This window comes from Amblyomma maculatum, chromosome 1 (genome assembly GCF_055883805.1).
Source record: "Amblyomma maculatum isolate TAMU_Amacu chromosome 1, ASM5588380v1, whole genome shotgun sequence".
In the NCBI taxonomy this organism is placed as follows: Eukaryota; Metazoa; Arthropoda; class Arachnida; order Ixodida; family Ixodidae; genus Amblyomma; species Amblyomma maculatum.
The window spans coordinates 229401300-229421518 of record NC_139344.1 but is presented as its reverse complement, the minus strand read 5'-3'; the positions used below and the strand labels follow the sequence as shown (position 1 = coordinate 229421518).

Sequence of the window (20219 nt, the reverse complement as noted above, 5' to 3'; positions counted from 1 at the left end):
CTGGCTGTGAGGTAGACAAATCACGAGCCAAATAATTAGGATCAATATAACCCTGTCTACAAAAAGAACTTTTTTTGTGAAGAATAAAAAGAAAGTAATAAATTTGCATGGATGTTCAAGAATAAGATATTCGCTCTTTGTCTATAAAATTTATTGTGGGCCATGAATGCGTAAATTTTTCATTCAACTTAATAGCACCAGTGGACACTATGATGATGTACACCATCTTTTATACAAGAATGACAGCTTTCAAACTCTGGCACAAGTGACTAAAGAATGCTTACTAGAACACCTTTTGCTTCCATGAAGTTCAAATTACTTTTACTGTATACTGATTTTGGAAATTATTCTGCCATACTAACAAATGTGTGAGCTTAGCTTTTCAACGTAGATATATTAGCTTACATATTGTAGCAAAAAAGGTTCCATGGTTCAAAAAGGGGGAGGGAGCTTGCACACTATGAAGCGGTCCACATGTTACGAATTGAGTGCTTTTGCTACCCTTTGTTAAGTCTCATTTCAAGTAAAGCTACCATGCAATAATGTTAGCTCTACCGTGGCCATGTGAAACAGCAATGGATAGGTACTGTAAAGCAGAGAAGATTGGAAACAATAACAAGGCTTGCCTCCAATCATTTCAATGAATTCAGATCCAGCCATGGCCAAGAATGGAACGCTGGCTTCAGTAGCAACTGCTTTGGCCAACATCGTCTTTCCACAACCTGGTGGTCCTAAGAGCAAAACACCCTTGGGTATTTTGGCACCTAAAGACTGGAAAAACCCAGAATAACACTTCATTAGAAGTATGAAGCAAGATCTAAAAGCTGAAACAAGTTATGGTTTTGCAAACTGGACAAGGATACAGAGGAAACAGACACAGGCAAGACAAGCATGATGCAGTGCCTGTCTGGACTGTTTGCATTTTTCTTCTGTGCCATCACCCAGTTTGTGCAGCCATGTCTTACTGAAGTTCTCTACTAACTAGCCCCCGCAAAATATTTTACTCCACAGTTTACAAATGCTTCCAATTTTTAACTAAACATAAATTTTGACAAAGCACCCGAAATATCCTGCGACCTTTCAAGCATGTCCTTTGTGAATTGGGGCAAGGAGCTCACTCTTTTTCCCATAGGTTTGTGCTGCCAATATACTTTCTGGTTTGCAATGATGCATATGGACTTTGCCGCTCATTACAACACATACCAAGGTACTTCATTCATGATAAAACTAGAAGAAAAGTGCCATGTAAACCTCCTTGCCATCGAAACCTCAAGATTAATTACACTGTAGCTGTCAATCGGCACACAGGCACACACTGTGAACGTAATACTCAACAATACTCTTTTACAATGAAATGCTGAGACCTGACATCTGCATCAAACAGTGGCAACAAACTCTAAAGAAAAGCTGCTGTTATGAATGGTGCAATCAGTGTGGCCTGCCCCATCCTTGACGACTTGGATAACTGAAGTACAGCTCACAAACACTTCTTCCAGTAATGCGGGGTCCTACAAACTATTTCACCACTCTTTCATAAACTCAGTAATGCTTCGCATATTCCAGCCGAAATAACCTGATATATTTATTCAAATGTCGGTCAACCTTCTCAAAAGCATTGTCCAAAAATAGGAAGACTGACCTGCACATAAGCTTAAAGCAGTGTGCCAATATAGGTCATCCACTCTTAGAGTTGTTAAGTGGGGATCCAGGCACTGGTAGCGGGCACTGGTAGCGGGCAGGACCGGAGCGGGGGTGGCCTAACTTGCAGTCAGCTGGTCCGCAAAATCACTTCCTCTTCCTCTTTCTCGGTGATCTGCCCACTTAATCGGAACTTCTTCTTTACAATCTGGCCCCCGCAAAAAAGAGGAGCCATCCTGGCGACTCAAGGAGATGAAAGGAATGCGGGATCGTAGTAAGGCTTCAAACGGTCGACGTGAACAATCTCACGCCCACGGCGGCGAAGGTCGGTGGAAGCGGCTAGCAGTTCAACTAGGTAATTCACGGGAGAAGTCTGTTGGAGCACTAGGTAGGGTCCGTGGTACTTGGAAATAAACTTGCTAGTCAGACCGGGTGATGTCGATGGGACCCAGAGCCACAAGTAAGCACCGGGAGAAAATTGGTGGACAGAGTGGCTGCTGTCACTGTGCGCTTGTTTCTGGGCTTGCTTGTCCGAAGGTTCACGCCCGTACAGCAGAAAAAATGGCGAGAATCCGGTAGTTGCTTGAACAGCGGTGTTGTAGGCGTAGGTTATAAATGGGAGAATCTTGTCCCAATCGGAGTGATTGGAGGCGATGTACTTGGACATCATGTCACCTAGTGTGCGATTGAAGCGCTCTGTCAGTCCGTTCGTTTGAGGGTGGTACGCGCTGGCTGTCCGGTGGATGGTTTGACATTCGCGTAGGAGCGCTTCGACAACCTCGGATAGGAAAGAGTTGCCTCGATCACTTAGAAGTTCACGGGGGGCACCGTGCCGCAGAATGAAATGATGAAGAAGAAAGGACGCGATAGTGGGTCCGGTGGCATCCTGAAGTGCTGCTGTCTCCGCATAGCGAGTAAGGTGATCGACGGCCATGATTATCCTATGATTTCCTGCAGGTGTGTACGGCAGAGGTCCATACAAATCGATGCCAACATGATCAAATGGTCGGTATGGGCACGGAAGGTGCTGTTAATGGAGCCGGCTGATGGAGAGGAGGCGGCTTGCGATGTTAGCAATCGATGCACGAACGCACATACTTACTGACGAAGGTATACATACCGCGCCAGTAAAAGCGCTGTCACAACCGTTCATAAGTCTTAAATACACCCACATGGCCACACTGCGGATCGTTATGGTAAGATGCGCAGATATCACTTCGGTGGTGGCGAGGTACGACGAGCAGCCACTTACGGCCATCTGGCATATAGTTGCGTAGATAGGGAAGACGGTCACGAAGGGCGAAATGCTGCGCTTGACGACGAAGGGCACGAGGAGCCGGTGAAAGTGACGAGTTTGTAAGAAGATCGATTAGTGATGTAAGCCACGGATCCTTGCGCTGTTCTGATGGCATGTCGTCGATGGACAAGGAAGACAAGGAGGAGCTGGAGGCAGAGGACAACGGAGCGTCAGGCGACACTGGCGAGCGAGATAAAGCGTCTGCGTTGGAGTGCTTACGCCCTGTACGATAGATGACTCGGATATCATACTCTTGTAGTCTAAGCGACCAACGGGCGAGACGACCGGTGGGGTCTTTTAGTGAAGACAACCAACATAAAGCGTGGTGGTCCGTAACAATATCAAATGGGCGCCCATATAAGTATGATCGAAATTTCTGAAGCGCCCAAACAATTAATTGCCAAGCATTCCTTTTCTGTCACCGAGTAGTTGGTCTCTGCCTTGGTCAGCGTTCGACTTGCATATGCCACAACGTATTCATCAACACCGGGTTTTCGTTGGGCAAGAATAGCGCCGAGGCCGGCGTCGCTGGCATCGGTGTGCACTTCGATAGGAGCAGCCGGATCAAAATGGCGCAATACGAGGGGTGAGGTAAGTATCGTGTGCAATTTCGTAAAAGCAGTATCGCAAGCCGGCGACCAGGCAGAAAGATCTTTGTGGGCGCTGAGAAGTCGCATCAGAGGAGCAATGATGGTTGCAAAGTTCCGAACGAAACGCCTAAAATAGGAGCATAAGCCTATGAAGCTGCGTAGTTGCTTGATAGATGTTGGCTTCGGGAACTCAGCGACAGCGCGGAGTTTAGATGGATCAGGAAGGATGCCATCCTTGGACACTGAATGCCCTAAAATAGTAAGTTGGCAAGCGGCGAAATGGCACTTTTTCAGAGTGAGCTGCAGACCAGCGCCGCTAAAACATTGCAAGACAGTTTCAAGGCGAGTTAGGTGGGTCGCGAAGTCGGATAAAAATACGACGATGTCATCCAAGTAGCAGAGTGTGTGCCACTTCAAACCGGGGAGAATATTGTCCATCATGCGTTCAAAGGTGGCGGGTGCGTTACACAGGCCGAACGGCATCACATTGAACTCATAGAGCCCGTCGGGAGTACATTCAAAGAGGTAGTAAAGAACTCTTCCCAGCATGGCCGCACATCGAAGCAAAGTGAAGCACGCACAAAGGGACCTGGAGGTGGTCCTTGGCAAGTGGCTGTCATAAGGCTTCGACGCGCAGCCATGTCGGACAAACTGGCGCTCTGAAAACAATGTCACGTGCTAGCGCTTTCCCTCTAAGAGTGGACGATTCTGCACACACTGCAGTGGCTGACAAGGGCCCTGCAATATGCACCAAGTCCGAGATGACAGAGCCCTCTGTGCATTGAGGGGCAAAATGAATGAACCAAGTAAAATATATTGACACTAAGGCTGATAATACGTATATGCCACATAAATTCTGTCAGCATGAAAAAAGCATAAGGAGCCAGTCGACAACAGCTGGCTCCTAACAAAATGGAGCACAGTGGCTTTAAGAGAACACAGTGAACAACCAAGAATCCATGTTCTTTTCCAGGCAGTTTAAATTAATCTGGAACCGTCTAATACAGCAGCTCTCTCACCTCGTGCACATCTTTGGGACACCTAACCCTATATACCATGATTTAAACGCACACAGACTTGGATAACAATGATTTAAGGGGCATGCGAATACTTGAATAACCGTACATAAATTGAACAAGTGCTCAAATTATTCCTTTGCAAACTGAATGCCTAGTATTTGAATGCCCTGAATATTCAATATATTTTGTGACATGCTTGCTGCCAGTGCAGGGAAGACGAGATACAGTAAGATCTCGATAATTCTTCCCCCGTTTTTTCGGAAATTCGAACAAAAAGCACATTCCTGGCCGATGCCCATATATACAACTGTTGCGTCAGATGTTCGTTAATTCGAAGGAGGGTCATATCAAGGCATGACCCGTGAACCCAGCGAGCGTCCAAATAGACCTTCCTGGATATGAATTGCTTGGAACAGGTGTGCCCCTGCAACATAGGCCTTGTAGGAGGTGCAATGATGATCGCAAAACCACCCATTGTTGAAATATAGCCCAGCTGCATAGTTTCAGTTTCTCTTCAATTACCCCTTTCGCTGTCGGGCGTTTCTAGCCGTGACACACCCCCAGTGTCGGCTTGGTTTCAGGGAACTAGCATAAGCATATCTGGGAACGAGCATAACGATTTATTTTTTATTATGATTGCTATACAAATAACATAGTCAACGGAATATGCACATTTCAGTGTTCTGTAGGTGTTAATGAACATCATCATCATTATCAGCCTGATTATAAATAAGATAAATGAGGATAATATAAGAAAAAACTGCTCGTTACTTCTCTAGAGACCGAATCCGAGCTCGACTTGTATTTATAATCAAAAGAGCCATCGCTCTAGTCCGCAGTCGAAGGTCCCGCGCGGTCAGCTATCCGAAAGTAACCGCGCGCACTGAGTGCATACTTTCGGTGACCCGCACAACAGAGATAAACAGCATGTTGTGAAATCAAAATGACAGAGAGAGATGGACAGCCTCCTTTTCTGCTGCTAGCCACAAGCAAGAGTGCGGCAAGAGAGAGCGAAAGCAGCGATCTAGTCATGTGTCGAGAGGCAACGGCGCGAGCCCCTGAATGTGACGCGTCATAGCAGACACGCCAACAGAATAAAAATAAAAACCTGCAAACCTGTGGAATATGGCAGAACAACCCTTGTACCCGTAACCGCACGTACGCGCCGTGAAACGCGCACGCTGCAAGATTGCTAGCGCGATAGAGTAGCGCGCGCGGAGCGACCACGCCCCCCAGCAAAAAAGGTGGTAGGGGTGAGTGTGGTCGCTCCATACTCTTCAATATATACGTATCAACACAACGCGGGGCAAAAATACGAACGTGTAGAAAGATTTGACAGATGGCGCAGCCTATCCAAGCGCGCCAGCTTCGCACTCAGGCGCAAAGTTTTGAATGCACGATAGAGAACGTACCGGTAGGTCGGTGACACTGTGGGGGCGAAGGGCGAAAACGTACCGGTACGTTTCTGACAGCGAAAGGGTTAAATTCACATCATCCTGCCACTGCTATCAGGCGCGCGTGCATCAAGCAGTTATATTAGTGTTACATTGCTGCCTCAGACAGTGCTTAGCGTGTCACTGGTCTTTTAGTTCTATTCTGGAATGCCATCATGCCTTTCTAACACTTACGGATATTTCCCTCTCTTACAACCATATGCTTTGTCGCGCTTCAAATATGCCTCCTTGTCACGTTTTGAGGATGCCTCACTGCCCAGTCCACGCAGTGAAGCATTCTCAGAACACGACAGGGTCATTTGTGATGTGCAAAGGAATGCGGAGGCACTGACAATTGTGGCCAACATTCCCGATAGTATGTGCAAAGCAAAGGGCTGGAAATAGTGAAATACTGTCGTCGTCGATAAGTTTTCATCTCTTATGTATACACACACCTATATTCAAAGCACTCAAATGAAAACAGTTCTCAACAGCTCTTTAACGTACATAATTCGATAATTCGAACATTTTTCCTGGTCCCTTGAAGATGCTGCAAATGTTTTGCTCTGCTGACCAATGTTTGATACTCAAACTATTCAACATACATTTTCTTTTCTTTTGATTAGATTTGACATTCAATTCAAGTTACTTTTTGGCATTTGCACACTCCTAATTAAAATTACTTTCTTAAAATCCTTCTGTTACTCACAGTGTAACGTTCTGGTCTCTTTAGGTAGTCAACAAATTCCATTATCTCCTGCTTGGCTTCCTGGAGTCCCGCAACATCCTTGAAACGCACACCTTTTCCAGATCCAGTCAATGGGTCAACAATCGTGAAGCGAGCTCTTCCCATCTGAGACTAATAAAACACAAAACACAACAGTACAAATACAACAGTTTTTCTCATGACCGCCTCTATGGTTGTAAATGTGACAAATGGGCGAGAAGTCCTTATTAAAACACTCAACTTCTGGCACATTTCAATGCCAACTCAGCCAAGCGATGCATTGACCTCAAATCATGCACAGCACTTGGTTCACGAAGTGTGAGCAAATGTCTGAAGTAAAGGGTAATGCCTGGCTATCCTATACAACTCTAGATTAAGCTCATTCCTTGTTTAGTGTTGCTTCCCCATTCTGTATGTCTTTGTGTTGTTTGGCTACAAGTACAAGCACACTAGACAGCTTCAAAAAAAAGGCTTCACCTGAAGAGACTATTAATGCTAGCTTTATTTAAAAAACCTTTTTTTTTAATTCAAAAAGAATATACAAAGTATGACAAACTAAATCTTCAAAAGGCTTGTAGCAAGGCAACAAAAAAAAAAAAAAACCCCGGCTTCACATTTCGATTTAATTTTCTCCCTACAATGTGCACAAATACAATTTACATACAATTTCCTTTGCTGAAGAAATAATTTATTGTGATTCCTAAACAATTTTCATTCCTAAACAACATCTACTAACATGCCACTACACTCTACACAAATAAAGGCTCCTAGATTAGCTTCCCCACACCTATGAGCAAATAGAGAACACAATTGTATGGCCTCATAACCCTAGCATGCACATTTTCTGTGCAATACAATTTGTGGCTAGTATTTATTTAAACTGTAGCATTAAAGATGAATATTCAATAAGTACACAAATCCAGCGGTTTAATTTGGCCTAAGCATGTACAGCCATAAAACTAAGACAGAAAGAAAGCACTAACATGGAGATCAGCACTCCATGTCCTGCGTTTATGCTCCTTTTCCAAGTTCTGTGGCTGAACAAAGAGCATGTATAATAGAATTGAGCTGACTTTTAACTAACCTGAAGGATGTAAAGATTTTCATAATAAGTAGACTTGCCATATTACAGCCAAAGATACAGAGAGAGGCTCCCTAGTGAGCTGCTTTAGAGATAGGATAACTAACTGCAGTTACAGCATGGACAGAAACTGGTTGCAGGTCGGCTTTCTTGCATAGGAGCCATTGGGGCCAGTTGTACTCGACTGGTCCAGCTGTTCTGCTTCCCCTCAATTTCATTCTGTACCTGCACTCTCCACACCCCAGCAGTAACACCTTTGTTACCTTGTCTCAACCTCTGACAAAGTTAAGAAGATGGTGCCACGAAGCTAGTGCAGAGTAAGCACACACAGAATGTACTGCCTGCACGCAGCAGCAGCAGTACCCAAAATAGAGAGCCAATTGAGCAGGTAATGCACGCAGAATGACCAGCTGGGTCAGGAAGGCATGCTCCGTGGCTGGTATTCAAACTTTACAGATTGCTTGCCAGTGATCTAACTGTAGCAGAAATTCCTGTTTAAAGTTACATATGTCTCGTGCACTCCATGCTTTTGCTTCGCCCAGTCAGCACAACCCCCCACCCCCCTTCCCCACCGTGGTGGTGCAATAGTTAGGACGCTCGACTGCTGTGCCCAAGGATGCGGGATCGAATCCTTGCTGCAGCAGCTGCTTTTCATCCCTCAGAGCCTGAGTTTTTTGGGTTGTTAAAAACCACGCACAAAACCAAACACATGCAACCACTAATTGACCTAGCAGTCTGCTGACATGCACTTCATTGATGATTAATTGTAGTTTGAATGCCACCTATTCAATAGCTGTGTTTTTTCTGTCCCTGCATATTCATTAGCGGACATAGGGATGGACAATATTCTTAGGCCTTCGCACTGGAGGGAAGCAAGCACGAATTTTTTTAAATGCAGGGGCAACTTTACGACGCGTCCTTGTTCGCTTCAACCGATTGTGGAGTCATGATTGTTTGCTGTACCTGAGACAAAGCGCCACTGCCCTAATGGATATTTTATATGGAAGCACTGCCTTCCTTCATAATGAACAAAGTTTTGTCATAGTTGCAGCTGTTGTAAGTGGGTTTGACTCTACACCAACACCAGGAGAAAATGGCAGCATGCGTCAGCATAAAATTGGCACAAACTGAGACTCTGAAAACTTGGCTTCTAAAGAACTTACGAAGAAGTCCATTGCTTGGGGCGTTTTGATGGTGCCACTGCGAAACATCAGCAGGATCATCAGGGCCACTGCAATGAGGGAGGCCAGCAGCAGCCAGGTGCTCTCCTGGTTTCGCTCGTATACCAGTGGAACCCCAGCATCAGCATGGATGCCCAGGCTTTTTTCAGCCATCCGTAGCTTTTCTTCAAAATGTTCAACATCAACAATGTTCATGTGAAATGTCTTGTGCTCGGCCTGCAATATCAAAAACGAACATTACTGTACAAGCATAAACTCTTGACGGCCAAGAGTGCCTAAAAATTTAGATGAAAAGTTAGGTTAGAAGAAAGCAAAAAAAGGAACAAAATTTCTTAAAGCAAAGTTAATTTTCACAACAGCTCCAAAGCTTAGATTTTGCACACATTTTTTTTAGAGACGCTCCAGAAATAGCACACACAAGATGGAAGTGAAGCTTAACTGGCAATTAAAGTTATGTAGCATTTTGAGCAGTGCAAATGCCAATCCAAGATAATAAATCAGTGTTTTCTATACAAAGCAGCCTCCACAAACACAATACAGTAAAACCTGGATACTATTTCGACATCACAGACAACTAGAATAATTTGTGTGGTCCCATAATTTCTTAAGTTTGACTGGATAATTTGAAGCAGCGGCATGCACCATGCTAGTTCATTCAAAGAATTGGGAATCTATACGGGAATGCTCGATACCAGTTTCACAGCAAACCAATGATGCAATGGCCCCCCGGGGCCATGAAGCAGCGCTGCAAAGTGATGCTGATGCATAATAAACAGTACTACCCCAGCCCAAGGACTCTCAGGACAAAAAAACACTCAGTGGTATAGCTTGTGGAGCGTCGAAACACATTTCTGCAGAAGAGAAGATGTGTTTCAGTGCAACGCTGTTAAATTTTTCGTGAAGATTTAGTGAGAAAGAGAGACCCTTTAATGAAAAACAAAGATTTTAGACGGCGTTTAAATTTCGCTGACATGCTACTCTGTGTAGGAAGGGGAATTCGGGAGGGAGATTGAAAAAGAATGGTGAGGAAATTAAAAGAAATGAAGGAAGAGATAAAATAAGGTCATTAATTGCATTGTAAGGTGCATCGTGGAGTAATGGTATAAAATGAAATGATGAAATGCATAGTCTGATAAATGTGCTTATAGAGTTAACAGCGTGAAAAATGCCTGAGGGCAGCATTCAAGGTGAACTTAGAGTTTGTCTAAAAGTCCAATTTCTTTTAAATACGTAAATAAAAAGTTCATTGCTAGTCTCTGTTGCTTAGGGCAGGCAAAGAGACCTAAAACAATGTCCATTGTTAAAGGCACAGGGGAGAGCTTTTCCATGCTATGTTCGTAGTATGCACGCTCGTCAGCGTACGCAGGACACTCAAGCAGGGTATGTTGCACAGTTTCAACCGAACTACAGTTGTCACAATGCGGACTGTTCATTTGACCAAAACGGTATCGCAAGCCATTTGTGTATGCACAGTTCAGGTGAAGTCGGTGGTAAAGAGTTTCTAGTTGGCGAGGAATATAGTGTTCTAGAGTCAAGGTATGGCGATACTGGAGGCAGTGGTTCACGCTCCTGTCGATCCTCTCCAGCCGGCCAAGGCAGCGTGTCGCGTGTGCACCTCACCCCCCCCCCCCCCCCCCCCACAGCAGGGGCACTGCGTGTCCCGCAATGCAACCATTCTTGTTCCGTGCTCATCACGCGGCAGGGTGGCTGCATGCAACACCAGCTTACGGTGTTTCTTTTCATGACTTGTAGTGGCTAGAATGTTAGGTTATCGGCATGTCAATTATTTCAAGTACTGTTGTGTAAGTCGACCTTCGTAAAAATGACCACCCAAAATTTGGCCAACCATTTTGTGGGCTGAAAGGCAGCCTTGTAGGAGCGGCGAATAGTATGCGCCCTGTGACGGTACCCAGTCCCAGCAGGATGTACACCCGCCCACTTTTTTAACCTGAACGCACGAGCGTCGACCATTGAGTCGATAAGCGCCATATGACGGGGCACAGCGGTGAAATCAGCGAGAATACGCGCATGCGCGCAATGAGCACTTCGGTGCAGCTGTCCTCTGCGAGGCTGTTCTGGGAAAGGGACCTCACTCCTGCTTCTTTTGAGCACCGTTATCGTCATCATCATTTTTCTTTTCTGAACGCTTCCAAGAAGTTAAATAAGTGGTCAGGAGGTAGCACTGGATGGAATGCGATATATGCCCGCTGATTAACTACATGCGTATCAGCATTCTGTTTCTTTTGGCTATGGATCACGTAGCACTTTCCCGTGGCAAATTCTTATCAATTCATTTCGCTTACTTCGCTTATAAATTCACACCTTCCTCTCATAAAGGAAAGCAGGCGGTACCACGTGGCCTTTTGTAATCTTTTCCCAGCGGCATGTAGAAAACAGAAGGAAATGCGATAACGCACAAAAAAGCAGGTGGGGTTGGATCCGGTTCCCGTAACAGCCTGGCAGAGGACAGCTGCACCGGAGTGCTCATTGCGCGCACGCGCGTATTCTCGCTCATTTCGCCGCTGTGTTCCGCCGTGCGGCGCTTATCAACTCAGCGGTCGACGCTCGTGCGTTCAGGTTAAAAAAGTGAGAGGGTGTACATGGGGCCCACGCATAAAAAGAGCAGTTAATTCGTATCGCAGCATATTCTCGCAATAAAGTTTAATGCCTGGGCCCGATTTTCTTGCTTTCAGATAATTTTAACATTTTTACCGGTCGCACTAAATTCGAATCAACTACGTTTTACTGTAGTCAACAAGAATGTGCAAATACCATGACATATGCAAAGGTGTAGGCAATACTCTTTATGAAGTTTTGTTCAACAGCTATGCCTATGTGCTTTGAGATCAATCAGTTAAAATTCCCTTTCACCCTCAACTGGAAGCAGAGGTGTTTGCTCTGGTAGATTTCCCCTATTACATGTGGCCATGTGACCTAGACTGTTAAAACAGAAACGGAGCATGAGAGAGTAAACATATTCCTGCTCGCACAATGATGTAGCATCTATCCACTAGACTATGCCTAACAGGTGAATGAGTCGGAGGAAGGTTCCTGGGTGGGGAACGGTAATATTTAGTAACTTGTAGCTCTTTTGACATTGGATAGTCAGGGCAAATTTGTGCTGAAAGGGAAGCTCCAGTGGTGACCTTTGTTCCTCAACGAGTCCTTGGGACTGACAAACAGTATTTCAGAGATTCCTTTTTCTTCCACCTCATCACTCAAGGATAGCAAAAAGCATTAACACCTCAGGTACAAGTTTCCGCACCTCGATGCTTTACAAAGCACACTTTCCAGTCGACTTGTTATGTGATTTTTTTGTACATATAAGCATAAAATTCAAATTAAAGAACAACTGACCTTCCTCCCTTTGATGATGGCATTGTCATGCAAGTAGATGGTGACCAAATCCAGTTCTGGTCTCACAATGATTTCTTCAACCTGCAGGAACAAAAATCCCAGAGAGCAAATTAGTATGATTCTTGTTCCATTTTTTCAGAAAGCATAAAAAGTCTCTGATATTGAATGAGGGGGCTGAGGGGAATGCAGCAATAAGACATATGCATCAAAGAATGATGCCAAATGAATGCAGTGAAGAATTAAGTGCAAATATTCAGTGTAGTATACATTACTACATGGAATGTCGTATGCAATAACGTAACAACAGCTAGGCAGCATGAGTTATAGACAGCGTAATATTGCATGGTGAATAAAGGACACTGTAGTGGTGGGCTCCAGATTATTATCAATCCTTTGCAGTTTCTTAATGTGCATTGACATTACAAAGCACATGAGAATTTTAGCATTTTGCCTCCACTAAAACGCGACTTCAGCAGATGCAGATGTGAGGTTACTATATTGTCCTATGACCCTAGGCCTCAGCAGCCGAACAACAAAGCCATTAAGCTACTAAACACACAGCATGTACGAAAGGAAAGTGACCTACAATTAAATATTGTGAACTTTGTACAGTCACGTCATAATGAAATGCAAGCAGTGCCCGTGAACAAACATTTTGCCAGCGTACTATCAGCTGCAATGCACAACTAGCTTGATTCGTGTTTCCCAAGGGTCAACACAGGTACACACCTCACTGCACTGTAGAAAAGCGACACATTTGTTTGCATTTCATTCTGTCCCGACTGAAAAGGGTCACTAAATAGGAAAAAGATTGGTCAGTTCACACACATGCACGCACATGCACGCACACATACATTTGATATTTCTCTACTAAAGATGATGACCTTCGGATATCATATTCCAAGACTAATTGTAGTCAGTAAACAGGAAGAAATTTGCTAGTCAGACATAATTGTGGCATAATCCTGTATTGAATGTTTAAACTATGCTCCCTTGCTTAATGAGTGATCTTGTGACTAGGCTTATGTCTTTAAAGATTTGCAATGGAAGGTTATTCTATTCAATACAATACTGGTGCCAGTACACAACCTAGCGTGAATGTATTTGTCACAATGGTAGTAGCAAATGACAGACATTAATACCATTTTGTGTGCTTTGACACAGTGTCAAGATGTAACACAAATAACTACTTTTTGTTTTTTAATGTGACATGCTTGTGACCACTCGACTGTTCACTTTATTACAGGCGAGTGTCTGTTTATATTTCATGAACCAGGATGTAAGAAAGCAAATTTAAAGTCCCATGCAATGAAATTTTTGCTTCATAAAAGTTTTTTTTTTTCTAAGTAGCACATCAAAAGAGAGCACTAAAAACAAAAAATGGCACTAGTTATAAAAAAAATTTCAGAAATCGCTTGCAAAAACTGTCATTTTTCAGACTAAAACTAGAAAACAGTGGCCATTGTCAAGAGCCAAAAATTATGTAGATATGGGCACACTTGGAACCGTGTAAGTGCTGCAGCTGCAGTTTGGCAGCTTGCTGCTCACAGAAACCACAGCAAGCATGCATGTGTTACGTCTGTGTACCGTAAGCAATGCAAACACAAACCTCATGAATTTACAGCAGTGCAAGTGAACACCTGTCAACTGGGACAACTTTTTCCTCGTGGCATCTGCTTTCATCCTTTGGTCATCAACATGAGATTGGGCTGCTAGTATAGGTTTTGTGAAAGCTGTTCCTTTCTTTATTAAGTAGCTCCAGACAACCAGAAGCTAAGATCAATTCTGGTTAAAGAGACAGAACACTGGCCAAAATATGTCACGAGATTATGGTGGAAATGAAAAGATGATGCCTCATATATAGTACAGATTGAGCACTACAAGATATAAAAAAATCGGGATCTATAATTTTATTTTGGCACTGAAATTCACTCTCTCTCACTTAAACACACACACACATGCGCACATGCACGCACGCACACACACAAAATTATAGCAACCTATTGTGGCAAAACCCTATCATTATCATTCTAGTAGCCCAAATGAACGCATCCCGAGAAAATTCAACCGATTTTGTTAAAGGAGTATAGACACCTAATTTTGGAGTTCGAGGTTTATCCTTTGTAATGATGTGTAAGATATTACTGTACAGGAATCATCACGTGATACTCGCCTACGGCCAAGTGATGGCTGTAACAGCAAATACAAGTCTAGGTCAAGTGAGGGATGAAAAAAACAAAAGAACAGCAATATAATAATTGATGTGTCATTTGAATTCACTAAAATGCTAAAGCGAGCCTGCCTCATGAACAGGAATCACAACAAGCGAAGAGTCAGCGATTATAGCGCTGTTTTTCATGTCGCGTATGACCTAGACTTGATTGTGACATCACAGAAATCTCTTCGCTGCTGAAAACAAAATTGGTGAGAAAAAAAAATTTAATTATAAACTATTTAGCGGTGGTAGGTGAAACCACGTGGAGATCTATATACAGGAATGCCTTAGGCATCTCTAACAGGAAGAAAAAGGCCAATAAAGTTTGCTGTCTATAGTCCTTTAAGTGCATAGTGTTCTTTGTTTTTTCAGGAGTGCTTGTCTTGTTTTATTCTATTTTGTACTCTCTCCAGTGCGCCTATAAATAAAAGGCACCCCTCCTTTCACATCGCCTATGATGAGCTTTTAGCATTTGTCACCAGATAGCCACCACAATGTTTTGAATTTCTTGGATGAAGCGATGACCACAGCTCACCAAAACTTTTGTAGTTGAGGCATACATCCCTGTGATATAACAGACTTCAGTGTGGAGACTGAAATGGATGCTACTCTATACTAGAATTGAAAAATTACTGTCTGGTGGGCGAGATTTATAGTAGTAAGTACATCACTTTTGTCGATGCTCAATCGTCACCACAGTAGCTGCTCATGGGTTCCAGCATCGGCTTACATAAAGATGAAAGGTGGGTACATGCACTGACTGAAAACTTCTCTGTAAAATTTTATTCTCCAGTGTTTCTAAGAAAACTGCTATAGAATTGACCACTTTAGATAGCCAGGCAAAAACATAAAAAAACAACATGAAAGAAAAGATATCGCAGTATATGGCACAAAGCTCACTGTTTGCCATACTCTGGAAATGCATGAGGTGTGTTGGTTTATGGGGTTTAATGTCCCAAAGCAACTAAGGCTTTGAGAGATGCCGTAGTGGAAGACTCCAGAAATTTCGATCACCTGGGGTCTTTAATAAGCATTGACATCGCACAGCACACGGGCACCTTGCTTTTCACCTCCATCGAAAAGTGGCTGCCGCGGCCAGGATTCGATCCCACATCCTTGGGCACAGTAGTCGAGTGCCTTAACCACTGCACCACCAGGGCGGGGCGAATGAGGCATGTGTGTTTTTGTCTACATTTCGTTGCACAGCCATCAGGAGATGGCTGTGCAGCGTTCTGGCATAATTGCATCAGAAATTATAAAGACTTTTCTTATAAAGATTTTTCCACTGTAGTAATTCTGGAACTACCAAGCCATATTTCAGCCTTCATACTTAAGCAGCATGAAAAAAAAAGAAAGAGAAAGTGGAATATGGGAAATCACACAAGTGCATTGCAGTCAAAACGACATTCACCCCATACCTCGCCCAAACCTTCTTCAGACTGGTTGAAATGCCGTGTACATGGAGGAAGGAAAGAACTTAGGAGAGGCCCTGACGCCATTTTTTTGAAGCTGGCGCGGCGACCGGACGCTGTAATGTCTCTCCCCCTCCTTTACCCTCCGCATTCTCTTTCTCCGCGACGCTCACGTACCTAGGACCCTTAGCAACGCTGTTGCTAGTGGCCCGAGTTTTCATAGCAACAGCGTCGCCGTTGCTAATGGCCTGACTTGGCTAACCCCAAATTTTGACGTCACTTCCGCCACACTATCTCCAATGCATTGGGAATGGCAAGGGCCTCTCCTAAGTTGTTTCTTTCCTCCATGGCCGTGTACATATCAAATCCCCGGTGAAGGATTCCCTTCTATCAATCTGGTACACTTCGAAATACACTGCCTCGGCAACTGCGTGTTGTCCAAAAGATGGCTGGGGTGGTATCAACTATGAAGGGTGTTTCTCTAATGCTTTTAAAAAGATGACATGATTTACCATGTCCATACACATTAAGGTTTTATGCCTTTTTTATGTGTGTTTTTCACTGTCTGCTGCCTATACAGATGTCCTTTAGGAAAATAAAATATCAGGTGATAGTCTGTGCTTCTGCCGTCTCCTGCCTCCTGCTCTGTCCTACTTTTTGGCACTGCTTAAGAAAGAATCCCTACCAACTTGCCCAGTTTTTTGTTCTCCCTCCAGTCTTCAACCTTTTACTCCATACAGTCTACAATCTGTTCACTCCCATAAGTTCCCAAATGTGCGACACACGGCCACATGTATTCCGCTACATAACTTTTTAAATGCCAGTAACAGTAACAGTACAGTATTAGTTTCTTAAAAAGCACAGGACCTTGTTTAGTTTTAGGACACAACCAACACACCAAGAGGCATCGTAGCCAAAGTAAAAATTTGTCGCGGTTGACCCTCCACACTTATACAAGCATATTCTCAAGTATGCTGCAAGAAAAGTTGCTTACAAACAGTTCATGCTTCCTGGCTGATGTTTACCTGCCACACATACTGCCACACATACAGTGTCCTTTCAAGATGTTAGACTGTCGCTGTGGTCATTTTTGCGGAAATATGAAAATGAGACCACATCGACAAAACTTTTGTGCTCATTTTCTTTGGCACCCTGCAAAATCTGCCGCCACAAACAATGAAAAATAAGTTTTTACCACCAAAAATTGACACTGGGACAGATAAATACATGCAAAAAGTTGTAACAGATATGCGAGAGCAATACATGCAGAATACGTAACACTGGCACAGCTGTTCATGACACTGGTGCTGCAGTGTTTTTTCACCGCCTTTCGACGTTGCGCGACGTCTACAGTGCGAGAGATAAATCCTGAGGAATAATTGTGCCAGTGAAAGAAAATGTGAAAAAAAAAAGAAGAAAATTACAAAAACAAATGGAAAAAGGACGATCATTCTCAGTATTAACCATTAAAAATGCTCATAATGGTAAAAATATGCATGGTGATTGAAATGAATTACTTCACAATAATTTGCATTTCATTACTCAACAGCAGAAGATGTGGGTTGTGATTGTGTCATTTTAACGCCCTGAAGCAACTCAGGCTATGAAGGATGCTGCGTGCGGCAATTCAGATTGATTCAGACCTCCTGGAATTCTTTAACATGTGCTGACATCATCCACAACAGCACCGATTGCAGTTACAAATAGAACAAAATAATGGAGACTAGCATATTAACATGCTTCCTTGTTTTTATGGGACAGAACAAATGGTGAAACAAACTAGTGCGAGTTGTGCGACTAACACACAGGATAACAAAGTCGATTTTACCTCTCCTTTCGCCAGCATTTGGTGGTAAAACTCGTTCCAAGACACATAGCGCAATACATCTGGCTGGTTGCTTGTTGGAAACAGGAGGGACATGAGAGTGATCACTATATAGGCTGTCATCATCCAAATAGCAGCTTTGGCGAGCAGCGAAACCTTAGACTCCTCTGCAAAATGAGTACCAAAACGAAGTGCACAGTTATTGGCTTATTTTTATATTGCTCCTGAACTAATGCATCAAAGAACCCTTTACCATCGTCTTTATCCTTGTTGTTCTTGCCATTATGGTCTTGTCCACGAAATGAACTTGTATGCAGAGCCCTTGTGCAGCCTGGTAAAAGAAATCACGGAATAATGCTTTCAATTTAGCAATCATCCTACATTAGTGACTTACCTAGAAGATTCGAAAGAGTGTGCTGGTTGCCGGCGAGAATGCCAGATCTTTTTAAGAGCCCTCTAACAGCTTTCAGTTCAGAATCAATCTGCCTGTACAGCTGAAAAGCAACAATACAGTGGATTCGTCCAGTTGATATGATCTACTGTGACAGTCACAAATTTCACGCACCCGTTTCGTAGCAGGCGGCCCAGAACAGCAGCAAAGTGAGCGCATCGTTTGTGCCTTCAGGAAGCCTCGGAAGGCAGAGGCGCGCAGATGCGTGCCCATGAAGTTTACTGCGTACCTCACGACTTGGTATTGTCGATGGTAAGTAACTTTTCTAGCGCTGCCGATCATCATCATGCCAATATCTTCCGATATGAACGTTATCCCTAAGTGCTAAGTATCGCAGAAACCAACACCACGGTGCACTGCAAAGTATTTATCGCTGGAATCAACACGAACTTCGACATTCATTTGATGCATACATTGCTGCATCTTAAACTGCATGCTATTCCATGCCCAGACTTGGCTTTTGGCTACGGATACAAATGGTGTGAATGCGGCTTTTCCAAGGTCAATGTCTTTTCTTCTCTTGGACATTTATATTCCGGCTTTTCTAAGCATTATTATTAACAGAGCCTTCTTTTTATAAAGAAAACATAAATGTACAGCGATTTTTTTTTATTGTAAAGCCAGTAGAGCCGCTCTCTTTTGTTCTCTCTCTCTCTGTGCTCTCTCGGCTGCTCTCGGTTGCGCGGGATCTTGACGGTCATATGGATACGTTTCGTTGTCATCAGTGTGTTTCAAGACTATTTGAATACATTTGTTAAGTTAATCGTTAGGTAATGTTTTAGTGAGCGGGAGCAAATAGTACTGGTGAATTGTTTTGTGAGTGACAAGGGCGGAATGCATCTAGACGCTAATCGTGGTGCGCTTTTTTTGAGCGTAGCTGTGCGACTGAGCGCGAGACAAAATTATTAACTTCTTTTTGCAGCATTACGAACCGTCCTTGCTGTAAGCAAAAGGTTTTTTTTTCTTTTTTTTTCTGCTTACGCGTAGAATTGCGCGGCAATGACATGATGTGCGTTCTTTGTTAGACCGTCTGACGAGTTCACAGCGCTGGTTGCTCCTACCCAGTGTTCACTTGCGTCTTAATTGCCCCGCCGGGGTGGCGCAGTGGTTACGGCGCTCGACCACTGTTCCCAAAGATGCGAGATCGAATCCCGGCCTCGGCGGCTGCCTTTCGGTGGAGGTGAAAAGCAAGGCACCCGTGTGCTGTGCGATGTCAGTGCACGTTAAAGAACCCCAGGTGGTCAAAATTTCCGGCGTTTCTCATTTCCTGAGTCGCTTTCGGACGTTCCGTCACTGTGGCGGGCAGGATTATGATTTGTTCCGTGAAGCTACTGCATCCTTATGATACCTTTGCCCATCATGCAATCTGAGTCGCGTGTTTGCGAACTTCTCAATTCATATTTCGACACTCCTACTCTTGTTCGCTCAAAACTGATCTTAGGACCTGGGCCCGAGTGAAACGTTGAAGGCTACAGCCGCACTGAACGATCTCTGAAAACCAATGTGTGTGAAAAGGCAAAACTGTGCAGTGGACTGCTGCGTTTTTTTCTGCTCGTGGCAACGTGGATGCCATTGAGAAAGCAGCTTCAATGATTGTCCAGCTTTTGCAGTGTTTGGGTATCGAAGTTTGACAAGAACTGTTGTGGAGGGGCTCGGATTGCCTAAACCACAAAGAATACTTGCTTAATTTTTACTTTGCTTCAGTATTCTTTGCAACGGACCTTGGTCATTGCTTATTCATTAAGAAATTATTTTTGGTTACATTTCTTTTTTATTGGTAAGAACTGCGTGCTGAATGGAGGCAGGGTAAGGTGGCAAAAATTACAAACCAAATGCTGTCACATCTGCTCTTCAAGTGTTGTTTCACACAATTTTTAATATTTTAACTCTGAACCAACGCCTTGGAATTGTCAACGGGAAATATGTGCTTTATGTGTGTTTCAGTGTTTATGGCACCTTTGCAAATGAATTCATATGCATAACCAACTTTTCA

The 20219-nt window shown here is 43.7% G+C and overlaps 1 protein-coding gene across 2 annotated transcripts in view; it reads right to left on the bottom strand.

Annotated features, from left to right (window-relative positions):
• Positions 1-18700, bottom strand: part of Spg7 (SPG7 matrix AAA peptidase subunit, paraplegin) — a 37368-nt gene extending 18668 nt beyond the window's left edge. Inside the window, exons 1-8 of one of the 2 annotated variants that reach the window (XM_084590501.1) lie at positions 18341-18700; positions 18170-18269; positions 18029-18106; positions 17779-17942; positions 12324-12404; positions 8949-9182; positions 6687-6836; positions 627-771 (exon numbers count right to left, since the gene is read on the bottom strand). In XM_084590501.1, coding sequence (XP_084446627.1) covers positions 627-771; positions 6687-6836; positions 8949-9182; positions 12324-12404; positions 17779-17942; positions 18029-18106; positions 18170-18269; positions 18341-18514 — 1126 coding nt within the window. In that variant the 5' untranslated portion in view covers positions 18515-18700. The remainder of the gene's footprint in view (positions 1-626; positions 772-6686; positions 6837-8948; positions 9183-12323; positions 12405-17778; positions 17943-18028; positions 18107-18169; positions 18270-18340) is intronic. The other variant, XM_084590500.1, reaches the window with a different exon arrangement.
• Positions 18701-20219: the final 1519 nt, after the last annotated feature.